General features: G+C 40.2%; 1 protein-coding gene across 4 annotated transcripts in view; it reads right to left on the bottom strand.

The window, feature by feature from the left end:
• Positions 1-529: 529 nt before the first annotated feature.
• SYT14 (synaptotagmin 14) overlaps positions 530-22,908 on the bottom strand; it is a 245,650-nt gene continuing 223,271 nt past the window's right edge. For 2 of the 4 annotated variants that reach the window (XM_051820526.3, XM_051820522.3), the window contains 3 exons: positions 13,403-13,592; positions 10,778-10,834; positions 530-9,516 (listed from right to left, as the gene is read on the bottom strand). In XM_051820526.3, the coding sequence (XP_051676486.1) occupies positions 9,203-9,516; positions 10,778-10,834; positions 13,403-13,592 (561 nt within the window). In that variant the 3' untranslated portion in view covers positions 530-9,202. The remainder of the gene's footprint in view (positions 9,517-10,777; positions 10,835-13,402; positions 13,593-22,908) is intronic. The other 2 variants (XM_017347809.4, XM_070055234.2) reach the window with 1 other exon arrangement.

Here is a 22,908-nt window from a genome sequence, read left to right as displayed (position 1 = left end):
TTATGTTTTCATGAAACTTACATAAACTCTATAAAAAGCAAAAACAGAACAAAACAAAATAAAACAAAAAGTAAACCAGACCAATTGGGCATTGATGTTCTACCCTTTTAAAAAGTTAACAAAAAAGGCTCTGGTTAATTTATGGAACTAAGGATTCAAGACAACCAGAGATTAGATGATGTAGCAACTTTAATTTCTGTCAATTTTAGAGCACCAAATGCTTAAATTCTTTTTCATATGCAAAATAGTACTTGTTAAGTCTGTTGTTATAAATCTTTATTGCTAGAAATAAAATGGACCAAAAAGATCTCTAACCCCAAGGTATTTGGGAAACAATACAACTACCTAATAAAACAGAATTAAAAATCAACAAACTACTAATGCCCAATGGAAAAGGACTTTGCTAAACAGACTGAAGATACGGCTATGAATGACCACAAATTCACGCTAAAGGGAAGCTAAAGATACTGAGACCATTTTAAAACTAGTTACTTCTGTCCTTCAATGGTATCAACTTTAAAGGAAATTGTTTTAAAATGTTAAAAAATGTCTGTAGTTTATTTTTCTGGGGAGAGGAGAGAGGCCAGACTTGACTTACAGGTGAAGCAAATAATATGACCCAAACATTGTGATGGCAATATGTCATAGCATGCTTAAATGATATTCCTTCCAGACCCAAGATTTTACAACATTTACATGTGACCACTGATATTTGCTACTGTAATTGATATTTTATTTTGTATAACAGTCATATTAACACTTGCTTGTCAGTGATAAGAATTAGGGCTGATTTTTATATATTATTAGAAAAGTCAGATGTTTACCCATTCCATGTGAGTACTAAAGCGTGAATAGATTTCTTACATAAAGGTGAAGAAAAGTAATTTTTAACCCACACAAAAATTTATTCTCTGAAAATTAAACTGTCATTAAAATCTCCTTGGAATAGTAATTTTAACATTGTTTACACAGAAGTCAACAATTTCTTTATGTAGTACAATTATACAAAAGGAAAAAGGCACCGAGACAATCGGTGTATAGATAGTAGAAAAGTAGTTATGAGGATAAAATGCAACATATAGCACAGTTTCCATTATATGAAAGTGATCAGATATACGCTCATTCTAGAAAACAGATTGCTTCACACACTTATCTGTTTATACTTTTGATCCAAAATGCAAAGTAATGTGACAATAATACAATATTGTCGATAATCACACAGACACTTGTATATATGAACAAGATCCACCAATGGTTGAGAGTCACTAGCAGATGTGTTAGGGACAATTGAAGACCACGGGAAACATTATTCAGGAGTGTATTTTCTCAGGTTGTCTGAAAGAGTTCTGCTCACAGAGCATTTAGACTTCATCACACTGTTATATCCATTATTAGAAAAATAAGTAAGAAAGCTCTGTAGAAACTATATTATTAAGGAGGCTTCTTGACTCAAAAAGTGAGAGGAAGGAAGGGAGGGAGGGAAGAAGAAAGGCAGGAAGGGGACAATGGAATAAAAGATTCTGCTAATTGAGTTTTCCCATAAAATTACATTATTTTGAGAACTAAAACAATGCAAGAGTGTTGAGCAGTGATGAACCTCATGAGTTTTAGAAAAACGATCGATCAAGACCCTTAAAACTCAGGAAATAACCATTCTTCCTCAAGGCTAATTTAACTGAAAAGTAATATTTATATATTTTTAATCTCAACATTTTAGTAAAAATCTAACCAAAGTTTGGCTATCTTTTCTATGACACCTTTAAAGATTCCTCAAAATTACTGTCACTATTCTTTTCCAAAAAGGCATCTAAAAATAAAATTATACAGAAACACGATAAACTAATTTTGTAATGCAAGCTACTACTGAAAATTTCCTCTTGGTAAGCTTAAATATTTTTAACATAAAATGCAGCTGGAAGAATCACCATTCAGTTCTTGCTGTGCTTCTAATAATTGTTCAAATACATTCAGACACTAAGAGAGCTATCTGGTCTTTCCTCACACAACAAATGTCTGTCACTGGAGAAGGCTGCAATATTCTCAATGTGTACTAAAAAGACTGCCCCAACAAAGTCACTTCCCATATTCCCCCACTAGAAGAAAGAAAGCGATCTTCTGTACTCCGTGGTATTTATTTCAGTCTTCAGTTTTTTGAAATAGCCTGGTTAAAGAAACTTTGAAAAGCCTTCTCAGAAAATTTAAAATAAAAAAGGATGTACAATCTTGGGGGAGAGGGGAGGGAGAAGACCAAAAGTAGAGATGTGACACAGGAACCCAGAATTCCTCACTTCCAAAGTTGGGTTCTGCTGCATTATAACTGGGTATTGGGCACCAAGGTGCCACCCCGTTACAGGCTTCTCCCTATTACAGAGACTGATCCTTTCTCATGCAGGGCTCTTGTCTCCCATTGGTGCTTACCTATTACTTTCATCAACATAACGGGGTGGGGGGGCACACAGGAATGACTGAGGATCTACCTTGAGAGTCATTACTGAAAACAGTACCAACAGGGGCAGCTGACAGCTTAGCAATGGACAAAGGGTGAGCTGGGAAGAGGCTCAACCAGGAATGGCAAAGAGAAGCAGCTAACCACAGATAAGGGAAAATCCCTACTTCCTCATTCAACAAAATCATGTTTAACACTAACTGCTTAGGCTTACATAGATAGGCACTCTAACAATATCTGAATATATAAATGAATTTTGGAAGCATTTTTCAGGGGAATGTTATACGTTGTACATTGAGTATTCATTTTAAACACATTGTCAGATGAGAGATCACATGTTAAAGGAATTAAAAGAAAGGTGTTAAGGTTTTATTTTTTAAAGCAGTCTTGAGTACTTTAAAGACAAACTCAAAAATCAAATAGTACAAGCTTCATTTACTAATAATGAGAATAACAAAGAAGATGAAGAAAGCCCTAAAATAAAAACAATTTAAGATACAGACTGTCAAACTGATGCTGAAACAATATCAAACATCTTGCACTATAACTGACATAGCCCTGACTTTGTTCTCATAATTAATTATTAAACGTTTTTATGTACTAAGAGGCTCATATTCCACAATACAGTTATACCAAGCCTTACAACTGCTCAAGGTAAGTGCATACAACAATAACCCTCCTAACAGCAGCAGCAAATGCCTTATGAATGAAGAGCATCACCCTTTGTCTATGTAGTCTCTGACAGAGCCTGGCTGCTCCTCCCTACCGCCTGGTCCACAGGACTAAGGAATTATTCAGCTCTGATGGATGAACTCTGCTAGCCAGTGCGACTTTCTGTGAGTAAGAGTAGGCGGAAAGGCAGGGCGGAAGAATGCAGGAGCGTTTTAAAAAGATACATACTAGTCTAAACAGGGAGAGAAAACAGCAAGAATTTTACATCCATTTTTGATAATGGATTAATAATTCCAGGCTACTGAACTCCATCATTTTAAGGTTATATTAACCAAATCTCAAACTATGGTCAGATCAAATACAGAGATACACCAGCAGTCACAAAACAGCCTAATTCCATAATGACATTACTTCAAATCTTCAAATAATTCACTTTTCAGTAGGTTGAGAAAACTTTCAAAACATAATATATATTAATATTACATCAGAGACAGAAGGGTGGCTGCATCTCAAGTGAGGGGAAACAAAAACTTAGATGTGCCTTATCCACAGCATTTATTCTATCTGAAAGAGGTTTTGAGGTTGCCATATTTGCTATTTCAGATAAAGGACCCAAGGACCCTAAGAAAGAATAAAGCACTCAAGGCAATGTGTGAGACTGGAGCAGGAGTAACAGGGTTCCTAGTGAAGAATCCAGGACTGAAGTGCATCTGGTCGGTGTGAGGACAAGGAAGCCAGTGAGGAGGATGGCAAGGAAGCCTACTCCACACAAGAACGCAAGAAGGCCACCACCCATGGCTGCTACTACACGTGTGCTCAAAGGTCAGTCTTATTTCACTTAGAATCCCGACAGAAATACAAGACAAATATCTCCCCAGACATCCTCCCGGCCTTGTATCTAATGCAAAGGAATGTGCAAGAATCCTAGAACCAACACAGCAAAATATATTTATTACAGCAAGCAACAGTTTGAAGAAGTTATATTAAATGTGAATGTGCAGGAACTCATGATTAATATCAATTTTTATTGTTCACTAAACATGTTTCCCTTTGAGAAAGCACAAATATCAATACTACTACCCCTAGTCTTAATCTCTCCCTGATTTATCCACTGTCACACTTAGAGATCTAATCTACAGATACTGAGGCACTGCTACTGATAATTTTATGCAATAAGTTCAATAGTCTACACCAATATCTCAAGAGAGGATTTCCTGGGGTGTCTGATAAAATGTCGCTTCTTAGATTTCCCCAGACCCAGTGAAACCGAATCCTTGGAGACGGAGTTGTAGATACAAAATTAAGCTCTCAAGGTAATTTTGAAGTGCAGTGCAGTTTGGAAAACACTAGTTTGTGTCTTGTCCCTGGGAAGAACATGTGTCTGGAGTTTGGTGTGAGTCTAACATATTTTCATTCTTCGACTCAGGAGTTATCTTCTCCTAGGGGGACAGAGCGACATGCGATGAAACTAGCTGTAACTCCTGTGTTCTCTTTATTAAAGAGCACAGGGGAAGCATAAATAAGCTGCACCGAGAGTACAGGGAGGCAGAACCTGCTGGCAACTGGCTGGGTTAAGATGTGGGCCTGACAGGTTACAGGATTTCTGCTGCCCAGGGCAAAAAGGTGCTTATGCAGTTAAATACCTCAGATTCCCAGAAGCAGTCAAAAAGCAGAATAAATTGATTAGTATACTTTGGGAACATTAGTATGTGCTACATTGGTAAATTAATCTCAAGTCTTTGGAAAACAAAGTCATCTACAAGGTATGACACAGAGTATCATCTGCGGCCTGAGAGGAATGAAATCCTGATTGTTTTTCTGTCACTCAAGTTTATTTTGCCCCCTAGTTTCGGCATTCCATTAAGGTGGGTGGGATCATTAATAAACACTGTTTTTGCAACTAGTAAAGAAGGATCCAACTTCAACATGCATAGCAGAGGTCTTAGAGTAACTTACACCTGGGTTCGGAGGCTAGTTTCACTAATGTACTTACTTATGGGATGACCCTAGGACAGTCGCTTAACCTCTTGAATGATGAAAAAAAAAAAAACTGCAGTTTCTTCATCGATAAAACGTTGATAATATTACTTCCCTCGGAGTACTGCTGTGAGAATCAAATAATAAGTTACTGTGCCAGGTCTTAGTAAATTACAGCTGTTTACTATCATCTTTATGACACATTTTGGAGGGCCCAACTGATATTTTAAAATTAACTTTGGAAAATACCTTGTATCATGGTTAACCCTGTGAGATACTAAATGGCTGGTGATAATTATACTGATGGCTGCCCCAGTGGAGGCCACACATGAACTGGGGATGGCAGATGGGAGAAAAAGAAAGAAACAGAAACTTGTGAATAATTAGTCTCCACGTGAAATAATACAACAGCTGTCAATTAATAGGAAAAACTTCTAGGAGTTTTCCAGTCCATGTAGACAAATGGCAATTTTATGCAAATAGATTTAGGCCCTTTCTATTCACATCTGGATAGGTACCTTGAAAAAAATCTCTTGGTGACTACTGCTCTTAAGCCGCCTAAAACTCACACCTTCCAGTAGCCTGTTTTACAGTTCGTTTGAAAGACTGCAGTATCATTCGGCCTCCCCACCCATCTCTGCTTTGAAGAACGTCCTCAATTCTATTCCTTCTCTCTCTACTTGGTGCAACCTTCCTTTGCAGTCCCTGATTATGCGCGATTCACTTGATAAGTAAATGGAAAACGAAGAGGGTCTTAAAGAAATGATTTATGGATAGCCCTAGGCGTCAGCACCATGCTGGATGAAACTCCTCCACCAGGCCTCAAATGTAAACATGCAAACAACAATCAAGGTAGCTTAGATAGTTTATCAATTAGGTTTTCCATTTTTAAGCTGGGGTCCAATTTATTATTTTTGTCAGCAATACAGTACTACTGAGAACTGACTGAATGCATAAGGTAATATTCGATTGGATTTCAGGCAAAACGTGGATGGTACTGAAGACACAGCACCATGAGACTGTTTCTGAAAGGTAAGATGATCTCCTATACCACTTCTCTGCAGTTTGAAACACACGTCATTACCTGGCCAGTAGTAACTACACTTGGCAGCTCATTTGCACGACTGTGACTCTAGGCTCATGAGCTCTCATAACCGCCAGTCAGTTGCCATCTCTAGACTGTCTCATTTTATCATAAAACGAGGCAACTCCAATGAACAGGAAGAAAGGGGGTTTTCTTTCTCCACTTTCCCAGTCAGCACCTGCTGCCCGCCACTGGGCCCCTATTTGCTATAGTTAGTGAGATGCAAGGTTTTGTCTTTAAGCTTTCATGCAAATTCAAGTACACAAAGCAACAGTAGTACTGTGCAATACATCAGATCAGCAGAGTCGTGTGGGTCTCTTGAGCCCCATGTAATCCCTTTATATAAGAACAGTCAATTTGGGGGAGTAACTACTTCAAGCTGTGTCAATTCACAGGAAAAAAAAAAGGTATATATTTTGTTTTGTATGGAGAAAAATGCCAGCAAATATCATCCCAAACTAAACATAGTATCTGGCAAATTTATGGAGGAGAAAAAGAATCCATAAGTTGAGAAATCTTTTTCCATTGAGTTTTCTGAAAAAGCCATGGCCACTTCACCTTTGTGAATTAACACACGTGCACACATAGTTATCTAGGGTGTGTGTGCGTGTATATGCATTTTCTAATCTTTGAGAATCGTGGTGTGCATGCACTTTATCGTCTTTGAGAACCTGGAAGCTGGGATGAAGGGAGGGTCTTTCTTAATGTTTTTCAAAACGTTGACTAATTTTTGGGTCACATAGGACTTGATCCTTGCACCAGATAAACTTAGGATATATCAAACCACAAACTTAATTCTGGGCATAGTCTGAATAAAGAGGTACATTTAACAATGAATTAGTTCTTTTTCTTACTAGGGGTGAAAGCACCAAACTGATCTTACTAATGTGTTTGAGTAAGCTTGTTCCAGCTACAAATAAGCCTGATAACTCTTTTTATTAGGAAGATACCAGTTGTCAGCAATACAGGCAGTTGTTCCAAAGCTGGAGAAGATAGCTGTAATGTCAAATGCCTAAGTCTAATTTCCCATGAAATCTACACCCTCCCTTTCAAATCTTTTTGTATACTGTTGGCTGAGGATACTTCAATGAGATACCTATTTTACCATTTGATTCGTGTTCCAACTTTACAGCTTAACTAACCTATAAAAAATTCTGGAAAAAGTTCACTGATGTAACAAGAAAAGGCTGGATTTCCCCTTTCATGCAATTCTGCAACCTATGTTCCTAAACTCCATGTTACCCAATATAGCATTTGTATTTTTCCTATAGTTTATGTGTATGAATGCATAGAGCTGCCATTTTTTTAACTAAAAAAGATATAGGACTTCATAATATTTTTGATTTCTCTTAAGGCCTCTCAGTACAGCCAAGCCGCAGTAAATGCTATGATTTTTGTTATTATGCCAATAACAAGTTCTAGCTTACAACGATATATAGTACTTAGGACTAGGAACAATGATACACAGCTTTTTAGTAACTGATAAATAATATGCTTTTGTCTAGTTTAACTAAAAATGAGAAAGAAAAAAGCAAATTTTTTCATATATAAACATACTCTATTTAAGAAAGTATATGCATAAAATTATATATTAGGTAAGAAGCAAAATTAAAAAGAAAACAGCTTATAATATTCCTGACAGACCAGAGTTCCTAAATATAAAAAGAACAAATGAAAGTGTCCTGTCATTTAAAAAATTCGTACAACCTTTACTCGTGTCCGAGGAAATCAAGATTTGTGACACTGTTCTGAGGAATCTTTACATTTATAAAAATTGAAGGCCTAATTTCGCAAATACAACTTTCAAGCTGTATGAGCAAATTCAGCTTACAAGAAAGGCACAGGATGACGTCACGTTGAAGCACATTGTCTGTAAATTTCATAAAATCTCATCACAAGTCACTAGAAACTTCGTAAGGAGTCTCAGAACCGTTCATAGGATGTTCTGAATCAACTGAGAACTGGATAGTCTTTATATCACAAATACAAATTGAAGTAAAAGTGAGATTTAGAGAGGACTGTTTCTTATCCTGAATGCTACCTGCTTTATGCAGTGTTGGTTTCTAAGTACCCAGAGCAGACATTTTTCTTTAACTTGAATTGTTTTCAATTTCTAACAGCTCATCTACTGTGTTTTTCACTTTGTTAAAAAAAAAAAGGTATTTTGAAATTACTACAGTTTTAAAGAGTTAATTACTGAAAGGATTTTTAAAGTCAAGGCCTGCTCTATTAGCTTCCTACATTGGAATACAATAATACAGGAAGTGCTTTCAACAGAAAGTTACATAGTTCTACAGTACAACCTGTCTAGGAGACTTGCAAGGGACCAGTACGGTGACTTGGTCTCTTTGGATCAGGCAAAGGCAGATGCAAATGAAGAAATGAACTTGGGGGAAAAAAAAGCAACACATTTAGAAAATTCCTTCACAGAAATGAGTGTTTGCCTGCACTCAGATTCAGTGCTTTTGAGAAGAACTGAGGCACAATGAAACCGAATGCAGAGAGGGAAAACACCTGAAATAAACCAGGTTCAATGGACTGACGCCCTCCACCACGGATCTGACTTAGGAGAGAGCTGGAGAACTGCTCATTTCTCATCAGGGAACATCACAAACAGCAGGGACCAGCCAGTTGAAACGGGTTTTGTGGATATGTGGGGTGATACTGAAATACCGTTGCAACTAAAATTTTGATTTTTTAAAAGCACTTATAATATTCCATGACATTACTGGCTTTTTAGCTAAAGTAAAATTAACTTCAAATCAGAAGTATGTCTCTGGAGTGGTGTTAGTTTAACAATAATGATGTCAGTTTCTCAGTTTCCCAAACAAGCTCTACCAGAGAGATCTTTTCTTCATCCCTGTCCGTTTTAGATGTTCTTCCCACCGAATTTAAAGCATTTTGGTAGAATGTTGAGTGCGACTCTTCAAAGTACAGCTCCTCGGATGGTGATTAGGTGAAAGCAGTATGTTGTGATCAGAAATAACGCCGCCTTGGATTGCGACCGCTCCTGCGAACTGTCATCACGACTCTAGCAACGCATGCCACCTACATACTTGCTGTCCTTTGGACTCTTTCATCTCAGTCCAGTGATTGAGTTCCTCTTCTCCAGAGCTGTTCAGACCTAAAGAAATCCAGCCTATCATCTCTTTTCTTTTCATGCTGCGTTTGTTATACACGGACAGTATGAGTGTTACATCAGAAAGCTGAAATAGGGCCACTTGGAAAACAAACGTTTCCTTGTACACTGGGTTTGGCTGCCCTCTGCGGATGGATGTCTTGCATTTGGACATCTCTTGACCCATGGAATTCAGTAGAGTTAACTTAACATATGTATCTAAAGGAAAAAACAACACATCACACGTATCATTTGAAGCAAACTCAACATAATTTTCTTGCAACATATGCTGAAAAGATTAAATATTTAAACTTTACAAGGATATGGTGTATACCATGCTTAATGGTAATTCAACCAATTCCATTTTGATGTAGATGCTTACAAAATGTGATAAGTAACAGAAAACCTTAAGTAGGCCAAAAATATTTTTGGGGTAATAATAACTTAACCTCACTAGTTTTCAATAATAGAATTTAAAGGTATACCTCATAATCCTTCCTTTCCCCTCCCACCCACATCCCTGCCCGCCCACTACCACCCCTGCCCACTCTCGTCCCATTCAGCTTCACTGAGCACAACATCATAGCATTAATCAACACTTAGCAAGCTTGATTAGCCACAACACTGTAAAGCATTCCACTGTGTTTTCAGAGAATCAGAAGAAACAAACAAATAGGAATGAAGGCAAATGGTGAAGAGGAAAAGAGGAAGACAAATACGCAAAGATGACATCAAAACAGCTTAGGATGAAATGTCAAAAAAATCTCTGCATGGATGTGGTTTTAAAATATATCTTAAAAACATTTAAGGGCCAAAATGAAGCCAAATGCATTAAGAGTTCAAAGTTTAACAAATCAAGTAAAACTTTCTCCTGGTTTCATGCAACAGTATATTTAATGTGCTTTTTTAGGTAGTTAAGATAAATACCACAGAAATTCTTTTTGGCACAATTTAATGTAAAATTTCAAGTATGATATCTTAATTATTTTCATGAATTAGAAAACAAAAACCTGATGTGATGTTGAGTGTACAAAGTGAAACAGAACACTTCATTGCCTGATTATCTGGGAGAAAATCCTCTCTGAACGAATGGGCTTTCAAGCTCTTTAGCCCCATGCAAATGATCTTCAGCATGTTGATCCATCATGTGTACTTCAGATCAAAATTCAATTAATTTTAAAGAAAACTGCAATATTTCTCATGAAATATCTACTTCTGTTATATGAATCAAAGTACAGATGAATGAAAAAATAAAAGCTTTCATTTAAAAAATGTTTTGCCTCTTTTATAGATATTCTGCACACCATCATCCATAATCAGAGATAAATTCTACGTTAGTTTTTATTTATAGTACCACAGATAATAAATGTGCATTTTTTTCAGAAACCAACATGGTGGACAGCTTCACTGCCGGCAAGTTTTAGGGTATTTTGTTTTTGCATGAAAAGACAACATCCAATTAGCCTCTACAGGAACTCACCTCGGATAATATAAACCTGTCCACCTATCAAGTGTTTTAGACAACAGAACAGTCCATCTGACAACAGGGGGTGGAAAGCAGTAAAAGAAATAATGACCAGATGTCAATCGTTGGGTGAAAGAGGGTCAAAGGTTAGAATTAAAGAGGAAACACTGTTCACTGGGGTGGAAGAACACAAAACTTTAGCATTTTAATTCAGGCAGAGGGTTGAACAAAAGGGTTGTTGGGTAAATTTCATGGAATGAGAATTTTAAGGTCATTGTGCAACCTTAAATAAAAATTACACTGTTTTAAAGAGGGACATCTTTATAAAGATATCTTCTTGGTCTGAAGCACATTGAACATAGAATCATGCAAATTATCAAACTACAAAAGACTGAATAAAAGTCATTCATTATAGGATCATCATTATTATGCCAAATTTTAAGTTTGTCCATGCAATATTTGATATTTGCAATACTTTTATTACTCCCAATGTGATATAAAATTAAGTTACACAAAATAAAACAGAACTATCAAAATTTCTGCTCTTGAATGTTGCTACTGTTTATTTAGTTAATATTGGTATTATTCATTATGTGGCATAATTCAAAGCTCAGAACCTGGGTATAAATGAAGAGCTACAACTTTACATAATTTATTCAGCTTATGAAAACTGCTCAAACTGTTTTACATTTTATTTTATAAATATCCTACTTTTGCTTTATAAATACTCTGTGTTCAAGTAATTGCTTTTAATATTGACTTATATTTACTTCCTAGTTACCTCACAGCTAATACCACTGATCATCCTTATACTGAAGATCAAATTCTAAAATAATGGTAATTCCTATAACCTATTTTTTAGTCCAAAATATTGGCTCCAGGTGTGGATGTTAATCTTTCTCAACGTGTTTATTACCTGTCCCTGCTGCTGCCCCTGGCCTTGCCATGGTTCATTTTAGTCTGTGTTTCTCTGGTTTCATCAGAGTGGCTACAGGAAGGCAAGCCAATCATTTTATTACACTACATTTTATCAATATTTATTTAAAAAAGTATACTTTTCACTAAAGCATGAAAGACGAACAGATAGCCTGCGGCTCCAGGTGACCCAGATGATGTTTCGTTTCAGCTGTACAGTGTCAAAACTTTTTGCGGTCCGAATGTCTTTGGCCAGGGCGTGCACACTCCTGCCTGTCACTGGCCTCACCACGCTCCCTCGCATTCATCTATGAGCTTTACTCATTTCCTTCTCAGGCCATTGGAGCCTGCATCCTAAGTGTGTGTTTTAATGAAGATAACCAAGCCACGCTTCCACATCGGTTTATTCTAGTCATTGCTTCTTGTCTCCTACCGAACTTGCCCGTGTGAAATGAGAAGGCAGACCCCTTAATTCCAGCCGTCTCTGAGGCACCTTGATCTCACCTGAGCCTCCCAATTACCCCGTGAGGGACATGGCCTTTATTTTACCTATAAAGAAACGGACTGAGGTCACTCATGTAAGGGGAGAAACGTAAATATCACAGTAGCCTCCGGACTTCTAATTCAGGAATGGATACATTCCCTGATAGGACCTTGGAAGCAGGCGTTCCAATATGACTTGGGGCAAACCAAATACAGTCAGGCCTTTCACCCATCGAATAAAGAGCTTCCGTAACATTTAGAAGTAAAGCTTATTTAATTCAGTCTGAACAAATTTCCCCTCCTTTAATAATTATTTAGTGTGTGCAGTAAAAGGCTGCACTAAGCAATTGTGGGGGAATCCTTAAAGAAATTTAAGGTGGTATTATTAGTCAGCATTTCCTTTTGAATCAATCTTCAGTTTAGGCATCAACAGCTGTGATTTTGGGAAAGCACAAAGATGCCCCCGGTACATCTCACAGAGAGGCACAGACGGGCTGGGGGTTCGTCAGGGGACAGCCAGCACCTCTGTGTGCCCAGAACCTGCCCTCACCCCAGTGGACTGCGAGAGGCAGAGAGAAGAGCAGGAGGCGCACACGAGGGCAGAGGGCAGAGGGCAGAGGGCAGAGGGCTCAGGCCTGCCAGTTCCTCTCCCTGCCTAGCACCTGAGGTGCACTCAGCAGAGCAGTCCTCTTTCTGCCTGTCCTGGCACAGGCAGGGCCCGTGAGGGTCTCTGAGACAAGCCTCTGCCGGTAGTACCCGTTTGCAGTTTTAAAGGGAAAGAAATGTGAACACTTTCGTCCTCGACTGTTAAGGGGGCAAAAGGGGACGACACAGAAGTAAAAACAGTAGTTCGCAGTACCGTCTGCACACAGAAAACACAGAAGTAATCCGCAGTTGACAGCAAGGGCTACACACATTCCTGTTTATATTGGGAGCATCACTCACTTTTTAAAGCCTTGTAACTTTTTCTGACGTTAAAAGATAATGGCCATGATAGGGATAATTTATTCTGCAGGCACTATGAAAAATTAAAAGTCCTGTCACCTTACAATTAATATTTTGAATTTCAAATTTTCCTACTTCCCAAATGACTGGAAATAGAAAACATGAAAGAGATTAGCTGATGATTGCACCATTTCATTTTGATTGGTTCAGACTAAATGATAGGATTGAAACCCCTAACGCTGAGAGTCCCCTAAGTACAGAAAACATTAGAATGAAAAAAATTATTTTTTCACTCACTGGGTGGTCTGTTCGCTGCCAGGTTTTTGAAGTGGCTGCCTTTTATCACTTCTGCTGATAATCTTCCAGTCGTGGCGTTGTAGAGCAGGCCGATGAGGATCTCGGGGACCGAGCCGTGTTCCAGAGACTGGCAGGAGGAGGCGCTCTCGCTGCAAGACGCTTCCGACACACTCACCTGGGAGTCGCAGCCCTGAAATCAAAAATGGAATTTTTATAGTATCTTATAAAACCGGCGTATGAAGAGAGGCATGCTGTGTCTATTGGATTTAGACAGGTAACTCACAATAAAAGAGCTACAAACCAAATTCCCCAGACACCAGATTAAAAATACTGTCCTCAGCATAGCTGAGTCCCTGGACCTGCTTTCATTATACAGGAATCAAAGAAGTAATAGGAAATGACGACATTCCATAAATTCCTGTGTATATACATAAATATCAAAGATACATTTCTTAAGCTTACAGGTGTTAATAAACTATTTTCTGAATGTAAAAAAAATATTGTTTAAAGACTTATCCACATATGGGGCTACATTGTAGCATGCTGGGTAAAGCTGCCACCTGCGACACTGGCATCCCAATTGGTTCCCTGTTCGAGTCCCAGCTGCTCCACTTCCAATCCAGCTCCCTGCTAATGGCTGGAAAGCAGCAGCAGATGGCCCAGTGCTTGGGCCCCTGCACCCTCAAGGGAGACAAGGAAAGACGCTCCTGGCTCCTGGCTTTGGTCTGGCCCAGCCCTAGCCTTATGGCCATTTGGGGAATAAACCAGCAGATGAAAGAGCTCTCTCTCTGTAACTCTCTCTCTGTAACCATGCCTTTTAAATAAATAAAAATAAATCTTAAAAAAAAAAGTAGGACATTAATTTTAAAAAGACACTTATCAAGCTAAGGAGACTCGCAGAGATTAAGAACTCTTAACTGGCCGGCGCTGCGGCTCACTAGGCTAATCCTCTGCCTTGCGGCACCGGCACACCAGGTTCTAGTCCCAGTCGGGGAGCCAGATTCTGTCCCAGTTGCCCCTCTTCCAGGCCAGCTCTCTGCTGTGGCCCGGGAGTGCAGTGGAGGATGGCCCAAGTGCTTGGGCCCTGCACCCCATGGGAGACCAGGAGAAGCACCTGGCTCCTGCCTTAGGATCAACGCGGTGCACCAGCCGCAGTGGCCATTGGAGGGTGAACCAACAGCAAAAAGGAAGACCTTTCTCTCTGTCTCTCTCTCTCACTGTCCACTCTGCCTGTCAAAAAAAAAAAAAAAAACAAAAAACAAAAAACAAAAAACAAAAAAACAAAAAAACAAAAAAAAACCCTCTTAACTAGTCTTTTAAAGACACAGATTGGCACACTTTGATTAAGTAAATAAAACAAAACTCTGTTATTTATAAACCAACATCTAAAGCACAAATATGCAGAGAAGTTGGAAAGGATGGAAAAATTTTACCATGCAAACAAGAACTAAAATAAAATAAAAATGTATGTAGCTAAATTAGTATCAGTCAGGGTTAGCCTTAAGGTAATAATTATTATTTGAGATGAAGAAGTATAATTAAAAATAAGAAAATATTCAATTTACCATGAAGATGAAATAATTCTAAATTTGTATCAATTTAATAACATGAGCTCAATATAGAGAAAGCAAAAATTGCCAGAACTAGAAAAAGAGAAATTCAACCTAGTGGGATGTTAGCACACTTCTCTCAGTAACTGTCTAAATGAGCAAATAAATATGGGTAAACACGCAGAAGATTTGAATAGCACAGTAAACAAAATTCATCTACTTGGCCCAAGTCCTTGGGCCCTTGCACCCGCATGGCAAGATGCGGAGGGAACTCCTGGCTCCTGGCTTTGGATGGGTGCAGCTGTGATCATTGTGGCCAATTGGGGAGTGAACCAGCAGATGGAAGATCTCTCTCTCTCTCTCTCTCTCTCTCTCTCTCTGCCTCACCTCTCTCTGTGTAACTCTTTCAAATAAATTAATAAATCTTTAAAAAAATTCATCTTCTGATCATATGTAGAATAACATTCTCAACAACTACAGAACAGACATTTTACCCAGCACACAACAGGCTTTTAAAAATTAATAAATAACAATGAATTTCTTTTTTAACTTTTATTTAATAAATATAAATTTCCAAAGTACAGCTTTTGGATTACAGTGGCTTTTCCACCCCATAACTTCCCTCCCACCCACAACCCTCCCATCTCCCGCTCCCTCTCCCATTCCATTCACATCAAGATTCATTTTCAATTATATTTATATACAGAAGATCAATTTAGTGTATATTAAGTAAAGATTTCAACAGTTTGTACCCACACAGAAACACAAAGTGTAAAGTACTGTTTGAGTACTAGTTATAGCATTAATTTACATTGTACAACACATTAAGGACAGAGATCCTATACAAGGAGTAAGTACACAGTGACTCCTGTTGTTGATTTAACAATTGACACTCTTGTTAATGGCATCAGTAATCACCCTAGGCTCTTGTCATGAGTTGCCAAGGCTATGGAAGCCTTTTGAGTTCACCAACTCTGATCTTATTTAGACAAGGTCACAGTCAAAGTGGAAGTTCTCTCCTCCCTTCAGAGAAAGGTACCTCCTTCTTTGATGGCCCGTTCTTTCTACTGGGATCTCACTTGCAGAGATCTTTCATTTAGGGTTGGTTGTTTTTTGTTTTTTGTTTGTGTGTGTGTGTGTGTGTGTGTGTGTTTTGCCACAGCGTCTTGGCTTTCCATGCCTAAAATATTCTCATGGGCTTGTCAGCCAGATCCAAATGCCTTAAGGGCTGATTCTGAGGCCAGAGTGCTGTTTAAGACATCTGCCATTCTATGAGTCTGCTGTGTATCCTGCTTCCCATGTTGGATCGTTCTCTCCTTTTTTAATTCTTTCAGTTAAAATTAGCAGATACTAGTCTGTAACAATGAATTTCAAATGATGAAAATTATTCATACTTTTTCCCCCAGAAACCTTTTATTTAAGGTATACAGATTTCATGCATTTCATAAATACAACTTTAGGAACATAGTGAGTCTTTCCACCATACCCACACTCCCACACTTCTTTCTCCTTCCTCTCCTACTCCCATTCTATTTCCTACCAAGATCTATTTTCAATTAACTGTATACACATAAGATTAACTCCATACTAAGTAAAGAGTTCAACAAATTGTATGAAAGAAAAAAAAAAAAAACTGTTCCCAAATAGTTGAGACAAGGGCTGTTCAAAGCCCTTTTTCAATTTCATTTCTATAGATTAAGCATCAATTTCATGTCCATAAATTATCTTTTAGGTACTCTATTATTTACCACAATCAGGGAGAACATATGGTATTTGTCCTTTTGGTACTGGCTTATTTCACTAAGTATGATGTTTTCCAGATTCATCCATTTTGTTGTAAATGACAAGATTTCATCTTTTTTTTAACTGCTGTATAGTATTCTATGGTGTACATATCCCATGATTTCTTTATCCAGTCTTCAGTTGTGGACATTTGGGTTGATTCCATATCTTAGCTATTGTGAATTGAGCTGCAATGTACTTCCATGTTTATCTTTTATTTCCCTTGGGTAAATTCCCAGGAGTGGGATGGCTGGGTCATATGGCAGGTCTATATTCAGATTTTTGAGGTATCTCCATACTGTCTTCCATAGTGGCTTTACCAGTTTACATTCCCACCAAGTGTGGATTAGGGTACTTTCTTCCCCCACATCCTTACCAGCAGTTGTTTGTTGATTTCTGTATGTGAGCCATTCTAACAGGGTGACATGAAACCTCACTGTGGTTTTGATTTGCATTTCCTTGATGGATAGTGATCCCGAGCATTTTTTCATGTGTCTGTTGATTATTTGGATTTGGATTTCCTCTTTTGAAAAACACCTGTTTAAGTCCTTTGTCCATTTCTTAACTGGATTGTTTGCTTTGTTGTTGTTGAGTTTCTTGAGCTCTTTATATATATTCTGGTTATTAATCCTTTATTAGTTGCATGTTTGTAAATAACTTCTCCCATTCTGTCAGTTGCCTCCTCACTTTGCTGAGGGTTGCTTTTGCAGTGCAGAAGCTTCTCAATTTGATGTAATCTCATCTGTCAATTTTGGCTTTGACTGCCTGTGCCTCTGGGGTCTTTTCTAAGAACTCTCTGCATACAGCAATGTCTTGCAGGGTTTCCTCAATGTTCTCCAATAATTAGATGGTACTGGGGCCGGCACAGTAGCATAGTGGGTAAAGTCGTTGCCTGCAATGCCCATAAGGGCATTGGTTCAAGTCCCAGCTGCTCCACTTCTAATCCAGCTTTGTGCTATGGCCTGGGAAAGCAGTAGAAGACGGCCCAAGTGTTTGGGCCCCTGCACCTGCATGGAGACCTGGAGGAAGCTCCTGGCTCCTGGCTTTGGATTGGCGCAGCTCCAGCTGTTGCGGCCAACTGGGAAGTAAACCAGAGGATGGAAGACCTCACTTTCTCCCTGCCTCTGTGTAAATCTTTCAAATAAATAAATAAATCTTTACAAAATAATAATAATAATTTGATGGTATCGGGTCTTATACTTAGGTCTTTGGTCCATTTTGAGTGGATTTTTGTGTAAGGTGTAAGGTAGGGGTCTTTTCAAAATTTATTTATTTATTATTTGAAAGGCAGAGTTACAGAGAGGCAGAGGTAGATGGGGAGGCGGGGGCGAGGGGGTAGAGAGAGAGAGAGGTCTTCCATCTGCTGGTTCACTCCTCAGATGGCTGCAATGATCCGAAGCCAGGAGCCGGGAGCTTCCTTGGGTCTCCCACGCAGGTGCAGGGGCCCAAGGATTTGGGCCACCTTCCACAGCTTTCTCAGGCCATAGCAAAGCGCTGGATCAGAAGTGGAGCAACTGGGTCTCGAATCAGTGCCCATATGGGATGTTGGCACTGCAGGCAGCATTTTTACTTGCTATGCCACAGTGCTGGCTCCAAAATGCTGTAACAACTGATGTTAATGTATAGAAGGCTTATTTTTATAATATTCTCTCCCAAGTGATCTGAAGATTAAGTGCAATTCCAAGAAGAATCTCAACAGGTTTCTTTGCATTTGACTTCATTAGCAATGAGGAAAAAGGAAATCAAAACCATAAGGTAACACTATACTACAAACAGGTAGGCTAAAAGAATACCAAGTGTGGTGGAGACACAGAGGGAGGGGAACACTCATGTCCTCTAGTGGAAGTGTAGAGTTACAGTGATACCACTTTTAAAAATGTTAAAAATCACACACCCTGCCATCTGGCAACCCCAGTTCTATCAGAAACATGTGACTTGTTAATTAAGAGTTACATGAAAGAACCTCTGAGCAGTATCATTCATGCTGACCTGAGTAGCAGATGGATGGACAAACAATTGGCGGTGAGTTCACACAATGGGACACTATACAGCAGTAGAAAGCAACTACAACGACACTTACAAACGTCATTTTGAGTGAAAAATGCTGGACTCTAAAGGATACCTAGCTGCATACTTCCATTTATGTAAATTTAAATCTCAAAAACAAAATGACAACAATAGCAAAACTCCAGGTAAACTAACCCATGGCGTTCTAGAAACATCAACAGATAGATAGACTATAAAGAAAAGCAAGACAGCAACAAACCTAAAAGTCAAAACAGTGGTTAACTCTGGGGGTGGAAGAGAAGGAACAGTGTGACAGGGAGGGCAGGCTGCAGCTTCAGGGGGTGGGGCTGGTGCTGGCTACACTGTATTTCTTGACCTGTACAGTAGTTACGCGGGTTTTGCTTTATGATAAATGAATGGTTGTAAATTTGCTTTTTACACCTTTCTAATGGGCATTGTGTTTCATAAGACAACAGGTTTAAAATAAGAATGATTTGATGCTAGGACACAATATACAAATTAACATACAATGACAAAAATACATGTTTAAGACTTCCTTTGAAGACTTCTAAAAGGGTTTACTCTGTTAAAAAAAAAAACTCTAACATTATTCCCTAACAATGTAATTTAAAAATTGGAAAATATGTTGTATAAATCTTCAAGTTTAAATCTACTATTGGCTATATGACTAATGAAGGAGAATTAATTAATAACTGGCTCTGAGTTAACTCATTGGATTAATATTCATAATTTTATCATTTGCAGGTCAGAGACACAGAAGGGAAGCCTGGGGGCAGGCGCTGTGGTGTAGCGGGTAAAGCTGCTGTCTACAGTGCCAGCATCCCATGTGGGCGCCGGTTTGGGTCCCGACTCGTCCTCTTCCAAGCCTGGGAAAGCAGTACAGGATGCCCAGGTCCTTGGACCCCTGCACTCTTGTGGGAAACCTGGAGGAAGCTCCTGGCTCCTGGCTTCGGATCAGTGCAGCTGCAGCTGTTGCAGCCATCTAGGGAGTGAACCTGTGGATGGGACTTCTCTCTCTCTCTCTCTCTCTCTCTCTCTCTCCCCCTCCCCCCCCGCCTCTGCGTAACTCTGCCTTTCAAATAAATAAATAAATCTTTAAAACAAAAAGGGAGGAGCCATAGGAATTTGCATCTTGTATTGGTAAATCATGGTACACACAACATAGTTTGCTATGTGTTCATGACAGTTGGAGGAGAAACCACACTTTTAGTCAGAGTCGATGAGGATACATCGTCACCTAGGAAAGCGGTGTCACAAACATGCCGCGGCACACGTGGAGCGCTGTTGCATTAGGCTGTTCTCCTAGCAGCATCTGCTGGAATACTGTGACACAGTTCCCACAGCTGGGTTCTGGCATTAACTTACTGCCAGATACGAAGAAGTGACCCTAACCTGCTTCTCAACAGGAGCAAGGAAGAGGCAGCAAAGAAAAGTGACGGGAGAGGCCTCTCCCGCGGCTCAATCACCGGTTTGTTTCTTTCTCCCGCTTCTCTGCAGTGAATATTCTTATCTCTGAGCTCAACAAAAAAGCAACAGCATGAGGATCCCTGGTGGTGACGTCCCACGTTACAGGACTGTGGAAATGGTGTAGTGTTTGATAACAGAAGAAAAGCATTCTTTGAAAGCGTTCCTTCTGAGGTTCCACCTGCGAGAGAGCGCTCATCTCATGGGCTTTCCAATGCCATCCGTGCAGCTGCCCGCCCAAGCTCGGCAGTGCTGAGCCAGTGCAAGGGAGCGGGGGGCACAGCGAGCGCAGGAGACAGTGCCGACCTAGGCAGCGAGAGCAAATTAAACACAGAGGCTCCCAGCGCGAGTGGCATCTTGTCCTCAGACTATCCCTCAGGGCATCTGCTCCATTCTGCGAGATTCAGGAAGCTCTAGCTACTCCCTCAGCGGATCCCATCATTAATTTATAACTGGGGCTTGCCTAGGCGGCAGTAACTGCAGGTGATTAACCCAAAGTCAAACAAATTCCAACCTTAACGAGGTCTACTTAAAGGAACAGTCCCACAGGCTCCCCAAAGTAACACTTCTTCCCTTCTTGCGTAATATTTTATTTCTTTTTAATACTTCTCCTCCTTCCCCTTGGGTCTTCTGCCTCAGGGTGGAGGCTTGTAAGCCATTCTATGAGAATAGAGAAAAGCCTTTTTAATTTTTCAGCGAAATGCATAAACTCTATGTAATGTTTCTCTAAACCAGAATGAGTGCTTATTTCCTTAATGGTGTTAATAGGTTGAGACTGGGCGGGAGGACCGTAGGATGAGAAATGCCAGATTTCCTACTGAATCAACATAGTGGGCTTCTCTTACTGCTGAACTGACTCCAGCTTACTTGTAATTAGTTATACCCAGTATTTTTTAAGGCGAAAGTGCTGAGCTGCACAATGACAGTTACTAGACATTTGAAGGGTTTCTGTTGAAGGTTTTCTGATGGTGGCTGCCGCAGAGTGGCTGGTTTTTAATTTCATTTATATTTGAAGCGCTCCCATCACACTGTTCTGGAGATGAGGTGGCGAGGGTGCAGGGGGACTGGAGGTAGCAGGCGGCAGTCACCTGCTGCCACTTCGGGGAGCTTCCTCCTCCTCTGCAGCTTCCCCCTCAGGGCCCTTTCCCAGCCCCAGGGAACCCAGAGCAGGAAGAGATAACCAGAGGCAACTTCAGCTAGACAGAAAGCAAGAGCAGCACAACTACTTCGAATCCCGGGCCTCCCACACACACCCCTGTAAATCCAGGGAAGAAGAGCCTATTTCCGTAGGGCTTGTTAAAACACCAAGTGGATCCAACCAACGGCCACTAGGGGGAGTGGGGTGGGGTGGGGTGGGGAGTGAATGCAAAGTTTAAATTTCAGGGCTGTGCCGGAAGCTGGCCTGCCTGAAACAGTAGGCTTCACGAGGCTCTCTTTGATTACAAGGGACGGAATGTTTAAGTGTAACTGGTTTAAGTAACACAAGGGAATCCAGGTACTTACAGAACACAACAGTTAGTACAGAGGTGGTTTTAGGCACTCACTGATCCAGGCCTCATCCATGTCACTAGGAACCGGTTTCCCTTTATCCATTTCTCCGCTTTCTCCCCCTAAATCGGCTTCATTCTCAGGCAGACTCTTGCTCAGAGTTGCCAGATGGTTTCCAGCAGCTCTGGGTGTTGTGGGCAAGTGGAAGGCAGCTTCCTGATCGCTCAAAGCAAACCCCCAGAACTGGCTATTCAGTGCCCATGTGATTTAATTCCAGGGCTCCGAAACTAAGTCAGCCTCATCGGAAGTACAGGGGAAGGCTGGTCCCCCGAGCAAAGCCAGGGTACTGGGCCACAAGGAAATACACGAATGCTAAGGCAGAGAAAAAGAGATAGTGACTGCAGAGTTCATTCAACTGAGCTGTGCATCCCTGCCCTTCCCCACCCCCTTGGCCTTCGGGGAAGACTGCTGCTCTCTGTCCTCCAACCGCGACTGCCTGCTTCAGGCTTTCTGCTGAGCCAGTGCAGCCATTAGCCCTGCAGGAGCCACGGAGGAGGACAAGGTCACTCAGCCAAAGGGAAAGCTACTACGCTCTGTGAGCACAGCTCTGACGCTTAGGTTAGGGAAGGGAGAGGCAAAAATAAAAGCAGAAAACCCTCACTTGTACTTTCAGATATTAACATCGAAAAAGTGACGTAGTTGGTAAGGCTTAACATAGATGAAAAGTTAAAAATCATTTAACTATCGGAGAGGGAGAGAGAGAGATCTCTTATTCACTAGTTTACTCCCCAAATGCCTGCCGACAGCTGGGGCTGGGCTGGGCCTAAGCTGGGATCTGGGAACTCCATCTGTATCCTCCCAGGTGGGTGGCAGGGACCCAACTACTTGAGTCATCACCTGCTGCCTCCCAGGGAGGCCACCAGCAGGAATCTACAATTGGGAATGGAGCCAGGTCTCGGGGCCAGTTACCAGATAGGGGATGCGGAGTTCCACTGGCATCTTAACCACCACGCCAAAAGTCTGTCCCCAAAATAATCTACAACAGCATCCTGTGGCAATGACTGTGAAAAATTCCTGCTCTGATCAAAACTTTGTATAAGAGGGTACTTCAAAAAGTCAATGGAAAATGAAGTTAAAAACTTTATTGTGGTGCAAAAATATAGAAATTCATGCATAGTATTTTCATTACATGCA

Source organism: Oryctolagus cuniculus, chromosome 13, assembly GCF_051225735.1.
Source record: "Oryctolagus cuniculus isolate XC-2025 breed Fujian yellow rabbit chromosome 13, ASM5122573v1, whole genome shotgun sequence".
In the NCBI taxonomy this organism is placed as follows: Eukaryota; Metazoa; Chordata; class Mammalia; order Lagomorpha; family Leporidae; genus Oryctolagus; species Oryctolagus cuniculus.
The sequence above is the reverse complement of the archived record's forward strand: the minus strand, read 5'-3'. Positions and strand labels throughout refer to the sequence as shown.